Source organism: Peromyscus eremicus, chromosome 15 (assembly GCF_949786415.1).
Source record: "Peromyscus eremicus chromosome 15, PerEre_H2_v1, whole genome shotgun sequence".
Classification (NCBI taxonomy): Eukaryota; Metazoa; Chordata; class Mammalia; order Rodentia; family Cricetidae; genus Peromyscus; species Peromyscus eremicus.
In genome coordinates, this window is record NC_081431.1 from 2,738,726 (window position 1) to 2,765,871 (window position 27,146).

General features: G+C 48.4%; 1 protein-coding gene across 1 annotated transcript in view; it reads left to right on the forward strand.

Annotated features, from left to right (window-relative positions):
* The window catches only part of LOC131925662 (protein-cysteine N-palmitoyltransferase HHAT), a 72,563-nt gene that overhangs the window by 16,555 nt on the left and 28,862 nt on the right, over positions 1-27,146 (forward strand). Inside the window, exons 3-5 of the mRNA XM_059281026.1 lie at positions 4,314-4,427; positions 18,220-18,414; positions 19,268-19,483. Coding sequence (XP_059137009.1) covers positions 4,314-4,427; positions 18,220-18,414; positions 19,268-19,483 — 525 coding nt within the window. The remainder of the gene's footprint in view (positions 1-4,313; positions 4,428-18,219; positions 18,415-19,267; positions 19,484-27,146) is intronic.

The following is a 27,146-nucleotide window of genomic DNA, read 5'->3' on the forward strand; positions in this document are numbered from 1 at the left end:
GTGTACTTGTCAAGCCTGAGTGTCTTCCTCAGTCACAGTCCACCTTGTGTTTTGAGACAGGTTACTTAGCCAGTGAGCCCCAGGGATTCTCCTGTCCATACCTCCCAGTGTGGGGGTCACATTCAAGCCACCACACCTGTGTTGTTTGTTTTTTACGTGGGTTCTAGGGATCAAACTCAGGTTGACATGTTTGCACAGCAAGCCCTTTACCACCAGAGCCGGTGGGTCTCATCTTCCTTGGCCGTGACCCCTGAACCACGTGGCCAGGCTGAGGCGGTGAGGGTGTTCGGCACGGTGCTGCCTGAGTTGGCTTTCTTGGATCCGCCCCTCCTTGCCAGCCCCCTCTTCACCCGTGTGGTGGCACAGGTGGCTCAGCAGAGACTTCGTGTCCTGGAGAAGAAGGTTCAGTTCAGGAGCGTCCTGTCATTCAGCAGGGGGTGGCTGTTGGTTCTGGAAACCGTGAGCCCTACAGTGACTTAGTTTGAATCATTTTAGAAACGGCAAAGCAGCTGTCAAAAGAAATGTCTTCCAGTAACTGCTGGATGAAGGGTGAGCCCAAGTTCACCCAGAAAGCACCTCTTCTGTGCAGACTTCCTGCGGGACTCCCTCCCTTAGTGGTCTTGTCTGCAGATTTATAGGCAGTCGAGGTGGTTTGCTTCTTCTGCCAGCTTCCGGCTTGGGAACTTGTGCTGTGATCACACTAACGAAAGGCTTGGGAAGCTGCACACTTCAGGTGATGGACCCTGTGGTGTTCAGTAAAGGACTTCTGCCACTCTTCCTCCAGAAGAGTCTCACAGGCATCATTATGTTCCTCCACTTTCAGAGTCATAGTGATTGACAGACAGGTGAGCAGCAAGGCATTCTGGGAAATGTAGTTTTCCACCTTCTAACCTAAGGCATGGAGTTGTACTACAGAGGGCTGAAGTGGTATTGGAACCATGTGCTGGTAAAATATCCATCAACAAAAATCACATAGTCATCTGCCATGACTTTTTTCAAAAACAATTTACATGTGTGCACATGTATGTGTACACACACATTCTATGCACAGAGGTCAGAGAATAACTCTTGGGAGTTGATTCTCTCCTTCTGTCATACGGGTTCCTGGGGATTTGTTCAGGTCACCAGGCTGGCCAAGCATCTTTACTCACTGAGCCATCTCACCCACTCTGTTGTCTTTTTGAGACAGGGGCTCCTGTAGCCCAGACTTGCCTGGAGCTTAGCATGTCGCTGAGGATGACCTTTGAACTCTTGGATCTTAACTTTCACTTCTCAAGTGCTTCCATGGCATTCAGCATGATGCCCAGTTCTGAAAATATTTCTTTACAAGAAACAAAGAAAAAAAAAATCCCAGCACTTGGGAGCTCTCATAGGTTAATGACATAGACCCCTAAACTTCGGGCAAAGAGCCTGACCTCATCACTGACGCCCCCTTGCCCCACCTTGTGTTGTCTAGGTTTCTCCCTGAGGCTGAAATTTGGAAAAGTTGTGATTTATCAGAGAGGCTAGGGCCATGTTTTTTTTTTCATACTTAATTTTTTATTTTAGTTTTTGAGAATTTCGTATAATGAGCACTATATTTACTATATTTACTGTTTACGCCCTCCACCCCTCCTTCTTTCCTTCCCTCCAACTCCTTTCATGCCCCCACCACTTCCTCTCAACTTCATGACCTCTTCTTCAATAGTGTGCATGCCTGTGTGTGTGTGTGTGAATATAACACTGAGTCCCTCTAGTGTTGCTTGTATTTATACGTGTTTAGGACTGACCACTTGGGATGAGCTGACTTATCCCTGGAAGACAATTCTACCTCCCTTAGCAGCCATTACTTGCCTGGAGCTCTCTCTTCACATATGGGTGGAGCCTTGGGGGATGTCCCCCACCCACAGTAGGATGTCAACTGGTGCAGCTCCCTGTTGTATGTAGAAGATGCTGTCTTATAGCATATCCTGGCCATCTGGCTCCTGCCCTGGGAGTGCTGGGATTACCAATGCTTATCACCATGTCTGGCTTTTCACATGGCCCGGGGGATCAACTCAGGTCATCATGCTTGTGCAGAGAGCACTTTTATCCACCACAGTCTTACTGGCCGTGAGTGTGGTTTTTAGTAAATAGAACGAAGTGAAGCATAATAGTTAACACAGACAGGAAGTGCACGGGACTCACAGTTATGAGCATGCATATCGGTCACTTTCCTTGTTGCTCTAAATATCTAAGAAAGGCTGCCTAGGGAAGGAAGATTATTTGTACATTTGAGGTCACAGTTCCAGTTTGTCGTGGCAGGGAGGGTATGGTGACAGGAATGTGAGGTGGCAGGTCACATTATATCTGTAGTAGGAAGAAGGGAGATGAATGCTGGTGCCCAGCTCACTTTCTCCTCATTCTCCCTTTTTAGTTCAGCCTGAGAGCCCAATCAAGTGGAATGGTCCCGTTCATTTTTAGGGTGGTTCTTTCCATGGTTCAGTCTTTCTGGAGAAGCCTCACAGGCAGAGGTAGAGGAGTGTCTCCCAGGTGATTCCAATTCCAGTCAAGTTGACAATGAGAATTGGCCATCCCTGCAGATGACATATATGAATACTGCGTGCTAGCACGCGTCTAAACTTTTGATGTGTGTGTGTGGTCTTATTTGGGAACTCAGTCCTGGGAAGCAACTTGTCACAGTTAGATTTCTGCTGTTGTGATAAAATACTAACCCAAAGCAACTTGGGGAGGAAAGGGTTTATTTCAGCTTATGCTCCACCACTGAGAGAAGTCAAGACAGGAACCTGGAGGCAGGAGCTGATGCAGAGGTGCTGCTTGCTGGCTTGCTCTGCTTGCTTTCTTAGAGAACCCAGGACCACCAGCCCAGGGATGGCACCACCCACAATGGGCTGGGTCCTCCTCTATCAATTACTAATTAAGAAAATGCTCTACAGGCTTGCTTACAGCCTGATTTTATGGAGACATTTTCTCAACTGAGGTTCTCTCCTCTCCAGTGACTTTAGCTTTGTCAAGTTGACAAAACCCTGACCAGCACACAAATATTTTGTTTTAATAAAAGCATGAAATTGCCTCCTACATTTCAGGTGTGATTAAATCCCACCCCCCTCCATTTCCATTCAAGTGAGGTACTGAATCCTCCTGTAGAGATAAGGAGGATGTTGACCCTTAGCAGGTGTGGGAAGGCCCCCCCCTCTGCTACCCACATAAGCTGGGTAAGTTTTGACCATCATGTGGTGCTGAGATGCTCACTGGCTATGCTGTATGTTGTGGGCAGCCAATCTCTCTGTGCTCAGCTTCGCACTTGTGGCCACTGATGGAGCTCCTCAGGTTGAATTTCCTCATGTCCTCTCACCTGCCCCTGTGGCTGCCTCACAGACATGGAGCCAGGTACCAGAGTATTGTGCTTACAGGAGCTGCTCCAGGGGAAGGGGCGGACACATACTGTAGTTATTCTTTTATTGCAAATTGATATGAAATTAGTTCATTTATTTATCCAGTTATCATGCTGACTGTAAGTAAAGAATTAGTACACCTACCCTATGCCAATGTACTAAGTGTCTAATTTACATGTTTCTTATTAGTGAGAAAGTGTCTTGGCATCAGTAGTGGTATGAATGAAAATGGCCCCCATAAGCTCATATCTTTGAATACTTGGTCTCCAGTTGGTGGAACTGTTTGGGAAGGATTAAGAGGCGTTGTCTTGTTGGAGGGAAATGTGTCATTGGGGGCAGGCTTTGAAGTTTCAAAAGCCCATGCCATTCCCTGTTAGCTCTCTCTCCTCCGTGCTATGGATCAAGATGTGAGCTCTCAGACACTACTCCAGCACCATGCCTGTCTGCCTGCTGCTGTTCTCTGTTACTTCATGGTCATGGACACTAACCCTCTGAAACTGTAAGCCCCAAATAAACTCTCTCATCTGTAAGTTTCCTCAATCATGGTGTTTTATCACAGCAACAGAAAGGTAACTACCACAGCACTGGAGCTCATTCTTTATTGTCATGTGACTTTGGATACATGAGTTAAGATCCATTAGTCTGTTTTATCTTTTACAAAATGGGCTAACAAAATAGAGTTCCATCCTGGAGGACCAGTGTCCATGAACACTCTGAGTTAGTACACCTGGAGAATTGTGGGGAGACCAGGCTGGAGTTCAAGGTAGGTGGCAAGGTTGGGGTTCTAAGTGGGTAAATGCCATCTGACAGAATCTGGACTCCCAATGGACTTCTCTCCAAGTCACACACATGTTACAGTCCCTCTGGAAATGCCTTGTCTCCAGGTCATACACATGTACGGTCCCTCCAGTAATGCCACCTCTTGTTCTTCCCTCCTAGGACCCGACTGACTTTGAGTGGAACTTCTGGCTGGAATGGGGGAAACGGAGCCTGGTGTGGCTGTTCCTTGGCCATTTGGCTGTGTCTCAGTTGGCCACACTACTTGCAAAGAAGGTATGTGTCCATGTGTCATTTGGGTTTGGTGAAGAGGCCTGAGCTACGAATCAGGAGATGGGGTATCAGTGGGGAAGCCTGGGAACAGTATTAGTCCAAGTGACTCTTCAGTTGAAGGTGTCTTCCCATCTCTCCCTGCATTGACTTCCTCCAGATTATTTCCTAAAAAGATCCCATACAAAGGTTTCAGAGTGAACTGACTCAGCTGGCATTCAGTAAGATCATCCCTGGTGGAATGGTCTAGTGAAGACTTGCTTGCTTGGGAGAATATGTGTGGCCTCACAGGTCATAAGGGAGTGGAAGATACTATTGATAAGAAGTGGAGACAAATGGACCTGGAGAGATAGCTCAGCAGTTAAGAGCACTGGCTGCTTTTCCATAGGATGTGGGTTCTGTTCTCACACCCACAGGGTGGTTCACAACTGTAGTGGCTAGTTTTATGTCAACTTGGCACAAACTAGAGTCATCTGAGAGGAGGGAGCCTCAATTGAGAAAATGCCTCATAAGATCCAGCTGTAAGGTATTTTCTTAGTGATTGACAGGGAAGGCCCAGCCATTGTGAGTGATGCCATCCTTGGGCAGGTGGTTGTGGGTTCTCTAAGAAAGCAGGAGGAGCAAGCCAGTAAGCAGCAGCCTCTATGGCCTCTCCATCAACTCCTGCCTCTAGGTTCCTGCCCTGTTTGAGTTTCTGTCCTGACTTCCTTCAGTGGTGAACAGTGATGTGGAAGTATAAGCCGAATAAAGCCTTCCTCCCCAAGTTGCCTTGGTCATGGTGTTTCATCACAGCAATAGAAACCTTGACTAAGACAACGATGGTCTGTAACTCCAGTTCCAGGGGATCCATTGCCTTTATCTGGCTTCACATGTGGTGCACATATAAACACATAGGCCAAAATCCATACATGTAGAATAACAATAAATCTTTTAAAAAAGTAGCAGCAGAGCTGGGGCGGGGGGTGGGAGAGTGGGTGCTGTCAGTGACATACTTGCTGTGTAAGCACAATGATCTGAGTTTGACCCCCAGAACCCACATAAAGAGCGGCTGGGCATGGAGGTGCTTGAAACACCAGCACTGAGGGGCTGGAGCCAGGCAGATCCCAGGAATTTAGGCAGCCAGCCAGGCCGACATTGCAAGCTCCAGGCCAATGAGAGACCCTGTCTTAAAAAACAAGGTGATGGCTCCTGAGGGAAGATTGATCTCTGACCTGCGTGCGTGCGCACACACACAAACACACACACGAGAGACTTTAGCATTGAGCAGTGTAGTGTCATTTTATGCTGGATCCTGTGGTGGTTTGTCCCTGAGTTAGCCTATGACAGGTCTTCAAAACAGATATTTGAAAAGAGATTTCACAAGAGGCTGGATCGTGGCAGCTTTGCAGGGCTAGCTAGCTAGCAGGGAGCCCAGGAGACTTCCAGGAGGGCTCACCCTGTTACTTGGGACTGCCTGGCTTTTGCCCAGGACTTGCTGATAGAGGCTTTCTGTTACCAGTCCCTAATGTGAAGAATGAGCCTGTGTTTGGAAATCTGCAAGAGAGACCCAGACCCAACCAGACTGGCCTGGACCAACCCAAGAGGCAAGCTCAGTTCCTTGAGAGACTCAAGGAGGTGATGGAACTGAGGGCCAAAAGGCCTTCTAGCACTGAGCTGAGGAACAGGCTGTCCCTGGTTGGTTAGAGGTGTGTGCTGAACATCTTTTCTGGAAAGTTGGTGCTTTCTGACTCTGTCTCAAAGATGGAAGCCTGGGCAGCATGCGCTCTCTTTAGTGATACTGACGACTTCTGTACCTCAGTGGTCACTTGTCTTCTGCAGTGGCAAAGCTGAGGTGTTAGATTCTGTCAGACTTGGATATGTTCAAGTTTAGAATGGATCAAATGGTAAATAATATACTGGGATTCTGTTGTTCCCAAGGTGGTGGTGAGCACATCTGCCTCAGCTTTCACTAGTTAGTGTTTATTTATTATTAATAAATTATTGTAAATTCTTCAAATTTATGTTTACTTTTTCAATTTTTGATATTTTTAGAAGTTTCTCATTAATTTTTGTTTTGCTTTTCTTTTTTTGGGGGCTGGAGAGATGGCTCATCAGTGAAGAGCACTGGCTGCTCTTCCAGAGGATCTGGGTTCAATTCCCAGCACCCACACAGCGGCTCACAACTGTCTGTAACTCCAGTCTCAGGGGATCCGATGCCCTCATCTGGCCTCCTCCAGGTACAAATGTCGTGCACAGTCATAACATGCAGGCGCAACACTCATACATGTAAAATAAATAAATTAATTAACCCCAACTCAGTTAAATTAAAACATTTCATGTATATGTGTTTTGCCTGCATGTGTGTATGTGCACCAAGTGTGTGCCTGGTACAGGTGGATCCAGAAGAGGGCATGGTATCCCCTGCAGCTGTAGTTACAGGTGGTTGTGAGCTGCACTGTGGGTGCTGGGAACTGAACCTGGGTCCTCTGCAAGAGCAGCCAGTGCTCAGGGTTAGGACTGAGCCATCTTTCCATCTCCACAGTTTAACATTCTATTTCTAACATAAAGCTTCTCTACCCATAAGTAAATGACTTACTATCCCTAAACTTGGGGGGAAAGTCAAACCTCATTAATAACTTAACAAATTCATCTTTGTTTTGTTTTGTTTTGTTTGAGATAGGATTTCTCCGTGTAGTCCTGGCTGTCCTGGAAATCATTCTGCAGACCAGGCTGATCTCAAACTCACAGAAATCTGCCTGCCTCTGCCTCCCAAGTGCTGGGATGAAAGGCGTGTGCTACCACCACCAGGGTTAGCAAACACATCTTAAAAACAGCCGAAAGTTATCAATTCATACTTTTCAATTGGCAAAAATAAACAAGAATTCCCTGAAGAGACCAAGCATTGACTGCCCATGCTCCTCTGGAAGGGAGGACATGGGTTCTCTGCAGTGTATTGTGGTAAACCACCAACAGATAGCAGTGTGAATCCTGGCGTGCTCTCTGGAGATGGAGAGCTAGATGCAACCCGGTGTCCAGCATGGTGACACAGATGAGCTGTAGAGAACCATTTCATGAAAGAGAGCAGATTATACTGTTGTGATCAGCATTGGTGCATCATCTGTGGCTAGCTGCTGTGATCAGCATTGGTGCATCATCTGTGGCTAGCTGCTGTGATCAGCATTGGTGCATCTGTGGCTTGTGATGGTGAACTAGTGAGCCAAGTTGTAGAGAAATACATCAGCTATGATTCCATGCATAGGAGACTCGGAAGCGTGGGCACTGACAGGTGCGTTCTGGGTGCAGTGTGAAATGAGACAGCCGCTGTGGTCTGGATGTAGCTGACTGTGAACCCAAGGGTCCATGTGTCGGGCCGTTAGTCCCCAGTGTGGGACTCAGTTTACTTGAAGCTCTTACTTCAGGCTTCTCTTCTGAGGCAGTGTTGCTGTGGACCTTGGGGGTCCACTGGACGATTGCTTCCAGGAACCCTTAAATATGTCAAAATTCATAGATGCCTGAGTGTCTGATGTAAACTTAAAAAATTATTTCTCAAAAAAAATTATTTCTCTATTTCTCTCTCCTCTCTCTTTCTCTCTGTGTGTGTGTGTGTGTATGTATGTGTTTGTGTGTGTGTGTGTGTATGTGTGTATGTGTTTGTGTGTGTGTGTATGTGTGTGTGTTTGTGTTTGTGTATGTGTGTGTGTATGTGTGTGTGTTTGTGTGTGTGTTTGTGTGTTTGTGTATGTGTGTGTGTATGTATGTATGTGTTTGTGTGTTTGTATGTGTGTATATGTTTGTGTGTGTATGTGTGTTTGTGTGTATGTGTATGTATGTGTGTGTATGTGTTTGTGTGTGTGTATGTGTGTGTTTGTGTGTGTATGTGTGTATGTGTTTGTGTGTGTGTGTATGTGTGTGTTTGTGTGTGTATGTGTTTGTGTGTGTGTGTGTGTGTGTGTGTGTGTGTGTATGACCCATGGTACATGTAGAGGTTAGAGGACAACTTTCTGTGGTCAGTTCTCTCTTTCCATGATGTGGGACCAGGAGGTCAAACCTGTGTTATCAGGCACAGTATCTGGCACTTTATGTACTGAGTGCTCTCACTGGCCCCCGAGGCCCTGATATAAAATGGCGTGGCATTTGCCGGTAACCAGCACACATCCTCTCAACATCTTGCTTGTAATTCCTAATACAATATAGAAGCTGAATAGCTGTGATACTGTGGTATATGGGGGGTAACCACAAGGAAAGTATGTGTTCTATTTTTCATATTAATATCATTCTAGCCAAGGCTGGTTGAATCCATGGTGTAGAACTCGCACTTGGAGTGGTTCAGAGTGTGTGCAGCCATCAAGTCTGTCAACGTAAGTCACTTCTGGCCTCTGAGCGTGGTCTTCAGATCTGCAGTGGAGATGGCACTGGCTTCTGGGGAGTGACTGCTAAGCAGTATTTTCTGTCATGCATGCAGGTGGGCAGAACCAGGGACCTGGTGGCGGCTGCTCTTGTCCTCTGGTATTTTCTCCCAGGAGTTTCTATGTAATATTCAAGAAAGAAGTGAGGCAGGCTGGCAGAGCTGTGCTTGTGCCTAAGGTGTGGAGACCTGGGTTCAGCCCCTCACACTGGAGCAAAGAAGGGAAGTGCTGACAGGTCCACAGTCCTCGAGGACAGAGGCAGGGTCTGGGCCTGTGACTGTGTGTGTTCTGAACCGCTCTGTTTTAGGCTGGTCAAGGCAAGGACTGGGAGCTGGATTGCTTTTATGGAGGTGGTGGGGAGGGACGGTCAGCAGACTGGAAAGCCAGAAATGAAGCAGCGCTGATCACCGAGCCATGCCTGGCACGGTGGTGGCTACCCCATTTGCAGCAAGTGCAGAGGGCGAGGAGCAGGCCGGGCACGCTGGCTATTCTGGAGTCAGAGGCCTCCCAGGAGGTGGCTTTGCAGTTCTGGCTTGGGAAGTGGAGCTACCATGTTCTGCTTCCTACGTGGTGCTGTCATGTCTGGCTGGGCAGGTACACTCACTTAACCTCTGCAGAACACATCTTACCCCATGCTGGGGAGGAGGCAGAGTGAGAGCTGAGTCTTCTTGCAATGTGTCTCATCCTTGTGTGGCCAAGGCTGGACTGGGAGGCAGCTGGCTGGCAGGTCTGCCTGCGGCTGAGCCACAGTGCTTCTTTGTCCGTCCGCTTGGCCTTTCTGTGAGCCTGGTCCCAGACCTTGGCCACAGTAGTCCCAGCCTCTCACCACCTGGACCGAGTGTTCCTCGTGGCCTTCATTGGCAGGATTGTTTTTGGTGCTTTTTTAGGGTGGAAGATTTGGGCTGCAGCTGTGTCTACTTTGTGGTCCCCTGGGGCATATTGAAGCCTGGGCAGTGCAGTGGGGGGCGGGCTGGGGAGTCACCAGTTGGCTTCTGGTCACAGCCCGGACTCCAGAAGAATGCTTCCCACCTCCATCCAGGATGGCCACCACTTCCTAATGAGGGCAAGGCTACTTCCAGGAGTATAGTCCTCCCTCCTCCTCCTTCCCCTCCTCCTCCCTCCCTCTGGTCATGTAAAATAATAAAGTAATAAAGCTCTCCCTTGAGCTCCTTGGCTGAGATTAAATGCTTTTCCTCCAGGTCAGCCCCTCTCTGAGTTTCCTCCAAGCTCTGTGAGGAGACCAAAGGAGCTTGAGTAATGGCCGAGCTCTGGCTGTGGGTCTGTTATGATTGGACTTTGTGGGGGCAGGTCACAGATGCCTCTATCCTCTCATGCCTCTGTGGCTTCCCACCACCCGAGACGCCGTGTTCTCTGCCCTCAGAACTAAAATGACCCTGTGGGAGCTCTGAGAAGGCTGGCCTGCTGTGGGGCTCCATGCTTTTGTTGCTGTGGTCTGGTTGGGGAGTAGCATGGTTAGTCGTGGCCCCGTGATTCAGGTCCTCTCTGCTGGGTGTGCACCGGGCTGAGGAACCTGGTCCTCCGGGGTTGGCCCTTTGTGGGCTGAGCAGTCTCTCCCCGAGGAGTGTCAGATCCACACACAAATAGAACCTTGTGCACTGATGTTTCTCCTGGAACTTGCTCTACCCTTCCATTAGTGCCTGTCTAAGGAGACGAAGTTCCCTGGATAAGGGCCCACTGCCTTTTACTCCATGAAGAGCTAGTGGGATGCAGCTGTCTGGACTCGGATGGAGTAGATTACTTTTTCTTCTTTGGGGGAAGACTTCATATATGTATATATTTTTTCTTATGTGAGATATATTTCTATTTATTTATTTCAGTACTTACTTCAATTGAGATAAAATGTAACAAGCCATGTACCTTTCTCTATTTCTCAAACAGTGTTCACTGAGTGGTTTCTTGGCAGATGTGGTCTGATCCATTGCCAGTGGGGTGCCGACCAAGTTTTGAGCGCCCACTCTTCGATACAGATGTAAGCTAACAGGGGCATCTGAGGCACATCTGGCTGCCACTTGGTACTTGTAGCACAGGTACTTGGAGCAAACACAGAGAGGCATGGGAGGGGCCATTGCCAGAGTGTTTTCTAGGGCTGGATTCTGACTTTGTTGTTGGTGCCAGTTCTAGCGTGGGCATAGGACTAACGGTTAGTTGGTGTCCCGGGTTAGTGCCATACCCAGTGTAATGGGGTGACAGGCAGTACTTCCTGTTAGAGGCATCCTCTCTGAGGCTGGTACCAGGCTGCTGTGGACTGGTGGGTGTGAGTGGAAGCAGGTGGCAGGTCATGAGCGGTGAAGGGATGCCTTTGTCTGCACCTGCGGAGAAGGAAGCCTTTTCTCAGGGGTAAGGTGGAATCTGAGGTGTGGAAGATGGTAGACTTTCACATTAGTGGATCAAAGCCCAACATTTTGATGCTGGTTTTGTCTTCTGTCAAGTTAAATCTGAAGTCTTAGGGATGCTTACCCATCCACTCATTCTCCTCTCCACCACCCATCTATCTACCCATCCATCCATCCATTGATTCACCCACTCACCATCCATCCATCCATCCATCCATCCATCCATCCATCCATCCATCCATCCATTTCATTCATCTGTCTGCCCACCCAGCCATCCTACCTACCCTATTTATCTATCCATCCACCCACTACCATCCACCTACTCATATCATACCCACCATTCACCCATCCATTCACCTGCCAATCCCCACACCTGTCTCCAACCATTTTTACCCACCTACACACCCTATCTACCCACCCCAATTTATTCACTTACCCACCCCTTCCTACTCACTCATCCATAGTCTGTCCACCCACTCATATCCATCCATCCACCCTCCCACCCATTGACTCACCCATCAGTATGTACCTATCCATCCATCGATCCATGCCTTCCTTTCTCCCATTCAACCACTTATTCTGCCGTTTAGGATTGTTTGAGATAGGTACCAGGCTAGATTCTGGTTTCACATTCATGAAATATGAATAAGAAAGGATTTCAGTTTACTCAGGAAGACCACCAGCTGGAAAACTGGTCATGTTCCATTCTGAGAAGTGGGTCAGTGGCCCAAGTTGTGGTGGGATGTGGCACGGGGTCTGCTTGTCTGTATTTTCTGTGGTGTGCATTGCATCCCATCAGAAAGGCCATGGCCAAGTCTGGCTTTAGCTCTGTTGTTAAGAAAGCCCTGGTTTTTTTGTAACATCTTGGACTTTCGAAATTTTCTTCTGTTTTACTTCTCATCTGTTAAAAACGGAAAGCCATGGAATCCAGAGAGCTAAGTGGGGTCATTGTTTGCTCCCACACAGTTCCCTCAGCCCATCTAACCAAGTGTCAAGTTGCGCAGGCTCTCGTCCCCGTGCTAGAGCACAAAGAGACAGCACCATGTCCCTTCCAGAAAGCCTCTGCTGAAACATGGGACAGCACATGGGCTTGTGGGGTGCGGAATGTGGGGTTAGCACTTGTCCCCCTGTCGGTGATGAACAGTGGCAGACCAGAGAGCTGTTTGTGGTGCTGGCCATGTAACGGGCATGCTGCCGGCTGGTGCTTGCTCAGGCATGCATTCGTTCCCGGGAAATGAACAGTGATTTTCAACACCAAAAACCTGTACAGGGACGTGGTTACCAGGTTTACTGGAAATAACCCTGACTTGCAAACATGGGAGATGTCCTTTGGTTGGGACACGACTGAGCAAACTGTGGTTGTCCATACTGTGGAATACTCTGCACTAACTAGTGAGAATAGTGTCGGCCACGGCAACTGAGCTGTATCTCTGCTGGCGTGCTGTGTGATTTCTTTGAAATGGAGAATTTTGGGTGGGAGATGAGGATGGTCAGGGGAACGTGGAGTGGGTGTGGATTCCCAGACTGTTCTAGGTGTTTGCTGTGGTGGACGCGGAACCTACACGTGTGGTAGAATTGTGTAGAAAATAGGGACAAAACTGGATAAATCAGTGAGTTTGGTGGGTTGTAGTTATATCCGTGTCCTCATTATGATAATATTTCTTGGTTTTGCAAAGGTTACTTTTGGGGGAAACTGAGTGAAATGAAAAAGGCCCCTGTCTTTGTTATTTCTTACGAGTGCAAATGAGCCTACAGCTATCTCAATAAAAACCTCAGTTAGAAAAAGAACACCGTGCACCCGGCGAGGCAACTCAGTTCTCATCTCGGTGCCTGAGGCCCCGAGTTTGAGTCACAGAACCCACATAGAAAATGCTGCATGTTGTGGGTGAGGAGGACAGCGGGATTCCTGGGACTCACTGAATGGTCAGCCTAGCCTGCTTGGTAGGCTCGGGGCCAGTGAAAGGCCCTGTCTCAAAAAATAAGTTGTGATCCGGTGAGATGTCTCAGCCATTAAAAGTGCTTGCCTCCAAGTCTCATGACCCGAGTTTGATCCCTGGGATCCACATGGTAGAAGGAGAAAACTGACCTTCATAAGTGAGCTCTCACTGCCACATAAGCATCCTGGCATGAACACACCTGCACACACACACACACACACACACACACACACACACACAAACACACCTCAATAATAATAAATGACATAAAATAATAAAAATATAAAAATAAACCAAGATATATGGCACCTAAGGAAGGACACACCCAAGACTGACCTCTGGTTTCCAAACACACATGAATACATATGCATACCCACAAACATGTATGCACACACACACATACACAAAAGGAAAAATGTATAAATTTGTATTTGCTTAAAATTTGAAGTTCTAAATTAGAAACATTATAGCTCAATCTTGAGGTTGGTTTTCTTTTTTCCTCACTTTCCTGGGTTGGTAAGTAGGTGGGTGTCAACCCAGAGCTACAGAAGCCCAGACGTGTGTGTGTGTGTGTGTGTGTGTGTGTGTGTGTGTGTGTGCATGTGTGTGTAACCCTGGGGAGGTATGGGCAGGGTGATGGAAGCTTGGGGAAGAGTTCGGATTCTTGGGCCTTCTTTTCTAGAAATCAGTAATCACCAATCACAGTTCTCACGAGTCTCATGCGAATGAACTGGGCCACTTTGACTTCTAGATGGGTGTGCTGGATGGTTTTACGTCAACTTGACACAAGCTAAAGCCATCTGAGAGGAGGGAACCTCAATGAAGGAAATGTCTCCGTAAGATCTAGCTGTACACAGGTCTGGAAGGCATTTTCTTAATCAGTGATTGATAGGGGAGGGCCCAGCCCACTGTGGGTGGTGCCACCCCTGGGCTGGTGGTCCAGGCTTCTATAAGAAAGCAGACTGAGCATGCTATGAGGAACAAGTCAGTAAGCAGCACCCCCTCCATGGTCTCTGCATCAGCTCCTGCCTCCAGGTTCCTGCCCTGCTTGAGTTCCTGTCCTGACTTCCTTCAGTGATGAACAGTGATGTGGAAGTGTAAGCCTTTTCCTCCCCAAGTTACTTTAACATGTGTTTCATCACAGCAGTAGAAACCCTAAGATAGTGGGCTTTAACAACCCAAGTCAGGCAGCTGGATCAGTGGTTAAGAGCATTTGCTGTTCTTGCAGAGGACTTAGGTTCAGTTTCCAGCACACACAACCATTTATAACTCCACTTCCAGGATATCCAGCACTGTCTTCTGGCCTCTTCAGGTACTAGGCATATACATGGCACATAGATATACACACAGGCAAAGATTCATATACACAAAAGAAAAATAAATTAACATTTTAAAGAAACCTGAGACTGACATAGAGCATGTGACCAAAGTCCCGTGTGTCTGTTCAGATCCCTGAGAACTCAGGAAAGAACTTTCTGGCCCATTTAATGACAAGTTAGAAGCATTGTTTTGGGATAAAACATGATGCGTGTTATTTGTTGTTTTTTTTTTTAATTTTAATTTTTGAAAAGTTACAACAGTTCTGTCCTGGTTCATGTGATTGGTTTCATACATATGTATCTAGGAGGTAGACAAGTGCTTGGACCCTACATAAGCACATCAGAGTGAAGATGGGTGGGGGAGGGTTGCTTAGGCCTCTGCTATGGACCTGCCACTCTGGTGTCTCCGACCCTTCTCTGTAGCACTGATTCCAGAGCCCAGCCTGTATGTGGAAGGGACCGTGGTGATGGCAGTGGGGGTTCCCCTCCCTGCTCTGGTTATCAGTTTGGGGCTGGCCATGCTGCATCTGGGTTTTAATAACGTTTGGGTTGGGCGGGGATGCCAGTGTCATTTTAACATTTTAACTTTGTGCGTGAGCATTTTAGTGGCGTTCTGGTTTGCACATCCTCAGGATGTGTGTGGTGGGGAGGGTGACAGCAGTGCAAACGTTGGGGAGTCCGAGGTCAGTGGAAGAGTGTCCCCCATGCGGTCTCAGGACAGCACCTAGTGTTGTCTGCCCGCAGGAGGGTGTGGGGTGCATTTGTCTGCACACAAAATGGCCGTTGTGGGCTCTGTCAAATCCATCATAGACTCCCTGGAGCGTGGCTGGTTAGGTATTTCTGAAGGCTCTTTCAGCTCCAAGTTGGAGCAGCTTCTGTCTGTGGTGAGTTTCCAATGAAGCTCAGCAAACAGGTTTTTCCCAAGCAGATCAAATGGCACTTACTAAAAGTGTGACTGTGTGTGCATACGTGTGTAGACATGCTTGCACAGTCTCCATAGCACATGCTGTAGGTTGTGTTGAAAAGAACCTTTCCCCGCCACTTGTTAAAACCATGTGCTAAATTAGTCTTTGGCAACCTCGTTTCTGGAAATTGGACTCTGCCCAGAGGTGGGAGAGTTGGGGAAAGTTTGAAGCAAATTTATGTGGCTGTTTTCTGTGGTTAGCAGGATGGAAAAAACCGTAAAAATGAACTTCACATTTCTCTGGCTTTCTTGGAACGCAAAAGTGGCTGACTTAGTCTCACATTTCAGACGTTCTCTTGAGCTGGAATATAGGTCTGTCGAAGAGGAGATGTGGGCGGCAGCTTAGAGGGGTTACACTTAGGACAAGATGGGACAAGATGGACAAGCTACACTCCAGGCCTGCCCTGCATCCGGCTCTCTCTGTCTCCTCTGTCTTTCTGTCTGTCTGTCTCTCTGGCCGTCCTGGGGACTGACCCTCTGACCACATGTGTGTTCTGCAATCCCTATGCCACTAAACTATGCTCTCAGTCCTGTGTCTACTTTTGTTTTTAGACAAGGTCTCAGGCAGTTGCCCAGGCAGGTTTTCAATTTGTGATTCTCCTGCCTCCGCCTCCTGAGGAGCTGGGAGGGCAGGCCCTGGGCTGCCAGGCTCAGCTCCCCATTTCTACCAGAAGGCCTAAGTTCATTCATCTGACTTTTCAGTTTTGAAAATTCTCTGAAAACCCATCATTCAAAACGCATCACAACGCATCACACTTATAACATCACACTTTTTTTTTGAGACAGTGCCCCCTATAGTCCAGGCTGGTTACAATCTCACTATATAGCGGAGGATAACCTTGAACTTCTTACCCCTTTGCCTCTCCCTGTGAGTACTAGAATTACAGTATGTGCCACTGTATCCACTTTGTAAAGTACTGGGCCTGGAACACAGTGCCTCATGTACATCGGGCAAGCGCTCTATCAGCTGAACTATAGACACAGCGTGGGAGGAGCCCTTACTCTGCATGTGCATACTAAGTGTGTTTCACACGCAGTTCCACTGTACTCACGGTGACCTGTGAGGTCGTGACTGCTCCAGTTCTATGTGCAGCGAGAGCCTCAGAGAGCTTGGGGAACTTGCTGAAGGTCATGCAGGTAGATCATGGTGACGCAAAGCTTCAGACGTGAAACTGCTGACAAACTGCCCCTTCATACTAAAACCTGGGGCTGAGAGGAGGCTCAGCAGTTAAGAGGACCCGGGTTCAGTTCTCAGCACTCACGGTAGCTCACAGCCATCTGTAACTCCACCATCTCCGGTGAGCTCTACACACACAGTGCACATATATACATGCAGACAAACACTGTACACATAAAATGGAAAAAAAACTTACTGCTTTTTCCTTTTCTTGATTTTTGGTAAAGCTAAGGATCACACCAAAGGCCTGGCATGTGCCAGGCGAGCGCTCTCCTACCCAGACACATGCTCATCTCTTCATGCAGTCTTTTTTGTTGTGTGTATTTATGCTGTGTGTGTGTGGGGGCGTGTGTGGTCAGAGGACAACTTTGTAGAAATGGTTCTTCCTTTCCACCTTCACATGGGATTAAACTCCCATCACAGGACTTGCAACATTGGTGACAAGCAGTTTTACTCATTGAGCCAACTCTGGCCCTTTATTGCAGTTTAAAAAATTATTTATCTTTGTGTGTGTGTGTGTGTGTGTGTGTGTGTGTGTGTGTGTGTGTGTATGATGTATGTCTGTGTGTATGAGTGCAGGCACCATTGTCCCACTAGGGATGTGTAGAAATTAGAGGACAACCTGCAGCATCTTTTGTTCACTGCTGGGTGCTTCAGGTTAGCTGGCCTTTGAGCTTCTAGGGATTCCCCTGCCTCTGCCTCTCGCCTCCCCATAGGATGCTGGGGCTACAGATGCATGCTAGCATGAGTGGCTTTGCGTAGGTGCTGGGATCTGAACTCGGGTCCTCGTGTTCGCACAGCAAGTGCTCTACCCACTGAGCCGTCCCCCCAGACCTATTGCAGTTGTAAAATGAGGATTTAGTACTTGGACACAGGAAGAGGCATCATGGCAGCAAAGATGTGTTAACCACTGTTTGGTTAATCAGTGGAACAACTGAGTTACTTGTTAATTAAACAGAATAGGATTTGAATCCTCTTGAAATGGGACTAACGTGTTAATCAGTTAGAGATCTTGACATCACAGAAAGCTGAGAAGATGAGAATTTCCTGTGACATAAATTTGACTGTAAATAGTATGTTAAGGGTGTCCAACCTTTCAGCTTCGTCTGGGTCACACTATCATCTAAAAAGTTCACACTCAAGGACTGCAAAATTGAGTTATGAAAAGAAATTGAAAAAAAAAAAAAAGCCTCATGATCCTCAAGCAAGTTCGCAGTTTTTGTCTTGGGTTGCGTCCATAGGTGTCCTCAGCAGAACGCACACTGGTTGAACACTCCAAAAAGATGTAATTAGGTATCTGATTTTAAGTCTAAGACATCAGAAAGGCGTGGTGCAGATGTCCACGTTCTGCTGAGGCTCCCCAGAAGTGTCTGTGACCCTCCTCGTTCTGGCTTCTGGAGGACGTTGTCTGCAGGGTGTGGGAATGTGGCCTTCCCAGCTGGCTGTTCTCTCCTGTGTCTGTTCAGGAGTCAGCTGAGCATCTCACCATTGTGGGATCCAGTCCAGGAGGCTCTGAAGGCAGGAGCTGTGGGAGACTATTTGATTCTTGGTGGACCTGGCAGATGACTGGTCACAAAAGCTTGCCCTCATCCACACAGGTGCCTTCCTAGCCACACTCACTAACTCGCCTCCTGTCCCTCTCTTTGGACCACCCTTCAACAGCAGAGACCCTGGATCGTCATGGTCTATGGAATGTGGGCCTGCTGGTGTGTGCTGGGGCCTCCCGGTGTGGCCATGGTCTTTCTCCACACCACCATCGCCTTCTGCGTGGCCCAGTTCCGGTCAATGCTCCTATCCTGGCTGTGTTCTCTCCTCCTGCTCTCCACCCTGAGGCTGCACAGTGTGGAGGAAGTTAAGGTAAGTCCCCCTCCTGCACACCTTACCATGGGGGTGGGGGTGGGGGGGAACGGGAAGGCTTCTGATCCAGTAGATGTCTCTCCACTCTCAGAACAACAGTAGCCTCTCCTGGGGCTCCGCCTAGTGGCCATCTAGGGTTATTGCACAGTCTCATCAGCGTTCATCAGTCTTGGTTTTATGTCTGAGCCTGTGAGGTTATCCAGGGTTACCATTTCTCCCAGTCTCCATGTTAATGTCATGGGACCAGAGGGGTAGAAACAGAGCCCTCCCCTCTCTTTATGCTTAAACCTGCCAAGACATTCAGACAAATGTCTTTATTCTTAGTGGATAGGATAGCTTATTAATTATCCATTCATATAGCTAGTCACAGAAGCACTTTGTACAGAAAGTGAAAACAGGGTGTTTTGCCTCAAGGTCACAGACCAAGCCTTGATGTGCCATGGGATGGCATCTTGACAGACACGATTGTTTCTTGGTTGTGTGTTTGGTGGAGGTGGACATTGGGCAAGAGGCAGTCTATATGGCTGTTGAGTGGTTAATTCTGTGTACAGCCTGCCCAGTTCCTTAGGGACCAAATTAAAACCCTTTCCTGGTTGGGAATCTTGTATATACTGCCATAAAGTGTTTCATTTGACCTAGGGTCCCAGATGTGCAAGGCACGTGCTCTACCGCCCAGCCACACGGCAGCTCACACTGCTTGCTTTGGTTGCCGGTGGGATTTCCTTGGCACTGCTTTCTCCCATTGCTTCTCTCCTGGGGAAGCCGTGGTCCGGGTTCCCCAGGCAGCTCCTGCATCGGGCTGATGCCTCCTTGCCGCTCACTCACAGGCTGTCCCCGCTTGTTGCTTTTGCAGAGGAGGTGGTACAAGACAGAAAATGAATACTACCTGCTACAGTTCACACTGACTGTGCGCTGCCTGTTCTACACCAGCTTCAGCCTGGAGCTGTGCCGGCAGCCTCCGCCTGCCCAGCGCGCCCCCTACTCCTTCCCGTGGCTGCTGGCCTATGTCTTCTATTATCCCCTCTTCCACAACGGGCCCATCCTCAACTTCCCGGAGTTCTTCAGACAGGTAGATCCTCTGGGGGACCCCAAGTGGGGCTGCATAATGAGTGTGGGGTTCACAAACAGTTTGGGAATAGTAAAAGACTTCTACATGTACAACCCAAAATAATTCATTCTAACGGTAACGAATTGGTGGTGTTTCTGGCAGGGGTTACCCTTGTGTGTTATCGTGAATGTGGAGTAGAAAGTGGCAGAAGTGTGTTTAGATGTGACATTTTAGATGTGACATCCTCCTACGCCATACCGCCCGGAAGACCTCGTCAGATTCCAGGCTATCCTGTATTCCGAGTTGCAGGTTTTTAAGGAACAGAATGGTTTGATACTGGAAAACAAAGACTTGAATATCTTTCTGCATCATTCCTCCTGATGTGAGTACTGGGCTAGTGTCTTTGGATTGGATTGTGTTAGAATGTTTGACTTTAAATTTTTATTTATTTATTTATGTGTGTGTGTGTGTGTGTGTGTGTGTGTGTGTGTGTGTGTGTAAAGGCACACACATGCTACAGCATGTATGTGGAAGTCAGAAGGCAACTGTAGGAAATCTGTTCTCTGCTGTCAGCTTGAGGATCCCGGCGTTGAGCTTAGTGTGTGAAGCCTGTGTGCAAGCACCTCCTCCCACTGAGCCAGCTCACAGACCCAGTGTTCGATTTCAAAAGTTGCTGTTTGATTTGATGACTAGAATTTCCTAGCAAATCAGTAAATGAATTTTATAACAACTTCTGTAGTGGCCCCAAAGACACTTCTGCAAGCCTATCTTGCCTTAGGAATTTTTTCTTGAACCCAGGTGCTGTGGGATGGTCTGTATGTCAAGTGTGTTGCTGATTGGTCAGTAAATAAATCACTGATTGGCCATTGGCTAGGCAGGAAGTATAGGCGGGACAAGGAAAAGAATTCTGGGAAGTGGAAGGCTGGGAGAGAGACACTGCCAGCCGCCATCAGGACAAGGAAGATGTAAGGTACCAGTAAGCCACGAGCCATGTGGCAAAGTAAAGATTAATAGAAATGGGCTAAATATAAGAGTAAGAGCTAGACAATAACAGGCCTGAGCTAATGGCCAAGCAGTTTAAATAATGTAAGAGTCTGTGTGTTTATTTTATAAGTGGGCTCTGGGACTGGCGAGACTTGGTGGCGGGAGCTGGACAGAAATTCTCCAGCAACACCCAGGTGTGTAGACATAAAATAGACATATCAAGCTTTTATTGCTAACAAATCTTAAAGACATTTATTTTAAACAGTTATTTGGTATACATGCAGTTTTCACCATTTATTAAAGACTAAAGTAAATTTGCATACTAATGAGATGGATTATTTAATTCACACAAAGAGTGAAGCCGTGGCTGAGCATTTGACAAGACATGGGGCACCTTCAGCGCTTACAGGGCTGATCAGTGTTTTGATTTTATCACTGTGAGTGCTAAGAAGGCTGCTTTGTGTCAGTAAGAAGCCCCGCTGAAGGCCAAGACTTGGGGTGTTGGCTGTGCTCATTCATGCCATGCACGTCTCCCCACTTAGGTGTGCTGCGGATCTGAGCAGACACTTGTCTGGGCCTCTGAGTTCACCCAGGGCTAAGAGGGGCTGATGCTCAGGGGCGGTGGCCACTTGGTCCATTCCTGGCTGCTGTGAGGTTTGGGTGATCGGCGCTGCAGGGAAGGCCGGGGAGGAGGAAGCTGGACTCTGACGTTTCATGTGAAGAAGCAGGAAGAGCAGGAGGCCTGCTGCTCGGCACGGCACGTGGTTTAGCCTCTTGCTCACTGGCTGCTCATGAGGTGGCCTGATGTGCCTTCTGTTGTTCTGGAGGCCGAGGTGAGAAATCAAACGGAGCTGAAGGACGTTCACAGGCGATGGCCGTTCTCGCTCTGCAGGCGCCTTCTCTGCACAGCAGCTCATCCTAGAAGTCGGTCAAGCCATCCTTTGTCCTTCTGTGTAGACATCTCTCCCACCCCCAGCTAACCTCCTGGGACATACTTAAGGGAGTTTAAACCCATGTGTTAGTACCTAAAACAATGGTTCCCAAGGGACATTGCCTCCACCAAAGCACAGCCATCTTGAAGAAGAAAATATGTACAGACACATATAAACATACATGTGTACACAAAACATGCATGTAACACATATACAACACACAAGCACACACAGCACATCCATGTACATACAGATGTATACACAACACATGGATGCACATGTGTACACATACAATGCATGCCTATACCCACATATAACACACGTGTATACACACACATGTCTGCATATAGGTGTAGCACACCTGTGCATGCACACATACAGCACACACACACACATAAAACATTGCATGTACTCATATAGCTCACACATGCACGCACTCACATACAGCACACACATGCATGCACTCATGATCTTAGCCAAAAGGCCGAGAAGCGATACATGCATGCACTCATATACAGCACACACATGCATGCATTCATATACAACACACACATGCATGTACTCACATACAGCACACACATGCATGCACTCACATACGGCACACGCATACATGCACATGTCTGGTAGCATGGTTTAGAGCACAGGACCAGAAGTATTGCTGTTTCTGTGACAATGTGAAAGATGCCTGGTGAGGGAAAAGGAAGGCTCTTAGGAACAACTTATTTCATCTTAAAAATTCCAGCGTCACACATTCATGCAGAAGTCTGTGTTTGCGTTACAGAAACAGCAGCGTTCTAGACTTGTCAGTGGAGTACAGGCCTTTGCCCAGCAGACATCTCCCGGTGTCTCGGGCACTCAGGCCGGGGCAGGCATGCTCTACGGTTCCTCACACTTCAGTCTGATTCTTGGGCTGTGAGGTGATTGTAGATCCGCATTTGAGATTGTGTCTTAGATACTGTGTAAAGACGGTGGTTAATGAGGCCGCTGACCCCGCGTGTGGTCCCCGGTCTGCAGCATCAGCACCATCAGGACTGAGATGTGGGTCCTCAGGCCTATGACTGACCCGGGCTTTGGGTCGGGCTCAATGCTGTGACTTGCCAGGTGCCTGAAGGGTGACTTGTGCTTCCGGGAGGCCGAGAACCACTGTCCTGCGTTTGTCTGAGGAGTCGGGTGAGGCGGTGCTGGCACAGGATTGGCCGACTCAGACCTTCCACATCCGGCCTCCTGCAATTTCCTTGACATTATGAACTTGGCTTCTTCCCAACTTTCCAGCCAATAACTTTTGAACTAAACCTCGGCCCCATCCCTCCCCCGGGATGGACAGTAATTCTTGGGGAAGTAGACTAAAGCCGCTCAGAGGAAAGAGTCTCCCCAACTGCGTCACATGCACAGGGAGCTTTGCCCAGTGGGAGCTGCACTCTTGGGATGCAAATCCATTCTTCCCATTTCTCATCTCCTCCTTTCCAGCTGCAGCCCTCAGGGTCCAACAGGAACAATGGGAGCGAGCGTGTGGTCAGGTCCCATGCCCGGCCCTCAGGGGCAGATTTGAGGCTGCGGTTCATCCAAACCCTTAGCCGAGGACCGCCATTTCCTTGAGTGTCAGTAGAGAGGATGGATGGGCTCACCCCGTAGGGGCTCAGGGTCCACTCAGATCTTTTGTTTGTTTGTTTGTTTGTTTCTTGAGACAGGGTTTCTCTGTGTAACAGCCTTGGCTTTCTTGGAACTCACTCTGTAGACCTGGCTGGCCTTGAACTCACAGAGATCCACCTGCCTCTGCCTCCCGAGTGCTGGGATTAAGGGTGTGTTCCACCACTGCCTGACATCTACTTGGGTCTTACTTATTTCTCTCTTATGCTTTCCAGTTACTGAGAGTAGGGACTTTGGAAAGGCAAATCAAAACATTCCTCTCTGGTCTGCCTGTATTCATTAAAGCCATCCTAGAAAAATAAAATGCTCAGTAAGCCACAGGACAAAATAAATACTAAATAAAAAGCCAGGCAGAGTCTGGGGGAGGCGGCTCGGTGGACAGAGCACTCGTTTTGCAAATGTGAGACCTGAGTTCAGATCCCCTGAGCCCACGTAAAGCTAGTCACGCAGTGCACACCTGTAGTGCCAGGGCTTGGTGGAACCCCTGGAAGTCTGTGGGCCAGCTGGACCGGTGTACACAGTGAACAAGAGACCCTGTCTCAAGGTGGAAGGCAAGGACCAGCACCTGAGATTGCCTTCTGACCTCCACGTGTGCATCATGGCTTCTACGGTCCTGCACTCACAGGAACACACATTATACACACAAAGAATAAGAAGTCATGTGATTTCTGCATTTGCTGAGGGAGCCTGTGGGTGCTTTCCTCCTCTGTAATGAGGTAATCTAGGAGGGAAAGCCTGGGAAGAGGGGTTTGAACGATAATGGAAGCACTGTGAGAATGCGCAGGAGGAGGCTTCACCACCAGGGGGCAGCAGCGTCCCACATGGAAATAGACCCAGAAGGGACAAGCTGGATCTCCGTGGGAATCTCAAGTACTAAAAAGAGAGAGGAACACCTCTTCAGGTTACATCTGTTACTCCAATTTTTAGCACATGCATTTATGTATGCATACGAGGGAAGTATGGAAGAGGTGTCCTCTATACTCTACAGCATGTGAAATACTCACCAAATAAGACATTTTACCTACTGCCTGGCCTCATTGCCTTATCTCGAAGGCCGTTTCTGGCCTGTGGAGTGTCAGGAACCCAGGCTCCAGCTACTTTCCTGCGTATTTCTGGGGAGTTAAGATCCTGAACTGCTGTGAGGCAGGGCCTGGGTAAAGTAGGGTGGCCTGCTGATATGCTTTGTTGGAAAGTCTGGGGCCTCAGTCTTCCCTGAGCAGGCAGACTCTGCAGTGGGGACGGATAGGGTGACAGGCAGACTGAGTGGTGCTCCTTGGGACTTTCCTCACCAAGGACTGTGTTCCCCACCCATTGGAGACAATCAGTGTACAAATGGGACCCTTACTGTGGAAGCCAGCTCCGGGTTCAAATGCTGCCTGCTTTGTGCCTCAGTTACCTTTTCTGTGGGATGGAAAAGTCAGCAGAGCCTGGATTGTTGTGGGGAGCATGTGGTCCCGTGAGGCGATGAGCCTTGATGCTTGTATACTACCACACTCACTGCTGCTGTTATTGTGATTAGTCAAAAGCATGTGGCAAGTTCAGGGGAAGTTTAGGCTACAGCAGCCTTTCCCCGTCCGTCCCCATGTCCAGCCTGATGGGCACCGCAGCAGAGGGGTCTGAGTACTGGCCATCCTTGGCCTCTGAGGAAGCCATTGTGCTGGGCTGTTGGAAGGGACCAGACAATCACTGTAGGGAGGGTGGGCCTGGCCGAGAGTGGCTGGCAGGGGCAGGACAGGAGATAGGTTGCCAGGAGCCCTGTGACTTCTTCGGGGGACAGGGCCTGAGAATAGCACGAACAAATTCTCCTTGTGGCAAGGCCCTGGAGAACCTGACCCATTTTGGCAAAGCCAGTTTGCTGCATAACTCTGGGCATGATCAGAGCATGTGTACTGCCTGCTCTCCTTGCCTTCTCCATACAAGCCATAGTGCTGGCTGCCTCCAGTTCCACTTTCTCAGAGCTATGGATAAAATAGCTATTACAAAAGGAAGACTTCCCCCAGATGACACTCCTCTGGGCAAGCCAGAAGGGATGTTGTCAAAAATATACAGTGGGTGAAGCTGGAGAGAGGGTTCAGCGGTTAAGAGCATTGACTTCTCTTCCAGAGGACATGAGTTCAATTCCCAGCAACCACAGGGTGGCTCACAACCATCTATAATGAGGTCTGGTGCCCTCTTCTGGCCCACAGGAACACATGCAGGTAGAACACTGTATATATGATAAATAAATCAATCTTTAAAAAATACACACACACACACACACACACACACACACACAGTGGACCATTCAGCCCCTAAAGCCTTTGATGTTTCAAGTGTGACCATGCATTCAGGCTTTTTAAGAACAGGATGTTGCCTTTTCAATGCACCTTGTGACTAGCCTGAAAGAGTTCATGATAATATTACAAATTTGCATAACTGTTCTGGAGAGAATGATTTTAAACACAAGAGTCTAGGAGAAATGCTAATAAATAGTATCAGGAGTTAATGGGCACAGTCTAGGAACAGGGAAAGGAGCAGACTCGTAGAGACCCACAATGCCCATTTCTGACAGTTGTGCCAGCACTGCAGGAAGTTGAGAGGAGGAGACATGGGAACAAGGGATAAGCAGTGCCAACGATTGAGAGTAAGTCTCCAAGCCATGCTGCCTATCGGATGAATGGGAAAACCTGGAAGAGATAGACCAGTACAAAATGTAGAATAAATCGATCCAGCGTCGGCTGGTGAGTTGATTGTGAGACTCAGACCCTACCAGATGTAAATATTAACCACTAGAGACAAAACTCTCTTTCACTCTCCATGACGCTGTCACTGCAAATGCTGCCATCTGGGCACACTGTCCTGCCTGTAGGTGTGCCTAGTTAGAAGACTTCGTTTGTTGCTTGAAACGCTGCTGTGCTTCTAACATTAGAGTATGGATCAAGTAGGTAATGATCACTGGAGAAACACACACACAGACACATACAAACACACACACACACACATACACAGACATGCACACACAGACACACACACAGACACACACACAGACACACAGACACAGACACAGACAGACACAGACACACACACATACACAGACACACAGACACACAGACACACAGATGCACACACACAGTTCAAGGCCAACCTTGGCTACACAGTGAGTTTTGAAAAAAGAAAAAAAAAGACACAAGTGTCTGGTGGGTCTGAGGGCCTCAAGGCTCCGGCTGTCTAGACCACATGTGGTTTGTGGCAGCGGCGTGAGCTGCCGGCGTGGTGGTCATCCTGGGAGAGAGCTGTGTACATCGCTGGCCTTACTGTGGGTGGCTGGGCTGGGGCCACCAGTGCCGGGCCTGAGTAAGAAGCATTTCATGGGGAGTAGGGTAGGGACCTGGACGAGGAGAAGCCGCCCCGACTCGGAAGGAACAGGCTGAGGTACATGTGCTCCTGCAGAGGGACTGACGAGGCGACCGGCCCCGGGAAAGGCCCTTGCTGCTCTCAGGCACGTGCATGACTCCTGCGCAAAGGACATCATCTCTGACAACTGTCATCCCAGTCTTTGGAGAAAGGTGACGTTCCCTTTTATGCAATTTGCATGAAATGAGATTTTAAATTGTAATGCGTTTTAAAATACAGTTGGCAGACGACTTAATGTGTGTTTCTCAGTGGAGTCTGAGCTTGAAATTCCCACCCTGGCAGTTTCCGGTGATCTTAAGGTCGACAGTGTCTCAGACTCTGGATGCTTTCTGTGCAGCTCCGAGGAAGAGCGCTGTGCAGCAGCCTGTCCCTGCTGCTGCGAGACCAGGGACAAACGACTTTGAATAGAAGAGACTCCATACATTCAAGTGTAAATGGACTGTCAGGATGCACAGCCTTCCAGAAGGGCAAATGACTACTCATGTGTGTGTGTGTGCACACATGCGTGTGTCTGTGAGTTTGAGCATGCGTGTGTGTGTGTGTGTGTGTGTGTGTGTGTGTGTGTGTGTGTGTAGCCATCACTTTTTTTTTTAAGCAGGGTCTTTCCTCAGCAGCTTGCCATGTAGGCTAGGCTGACTGGTCAGGGATGTGACCCCCGTCTGCCTCCTCAGTTCTGGGATTACAAGTGTGTATTACCGTGCCTGACTTTGATGTGGGTTCTGGACCAT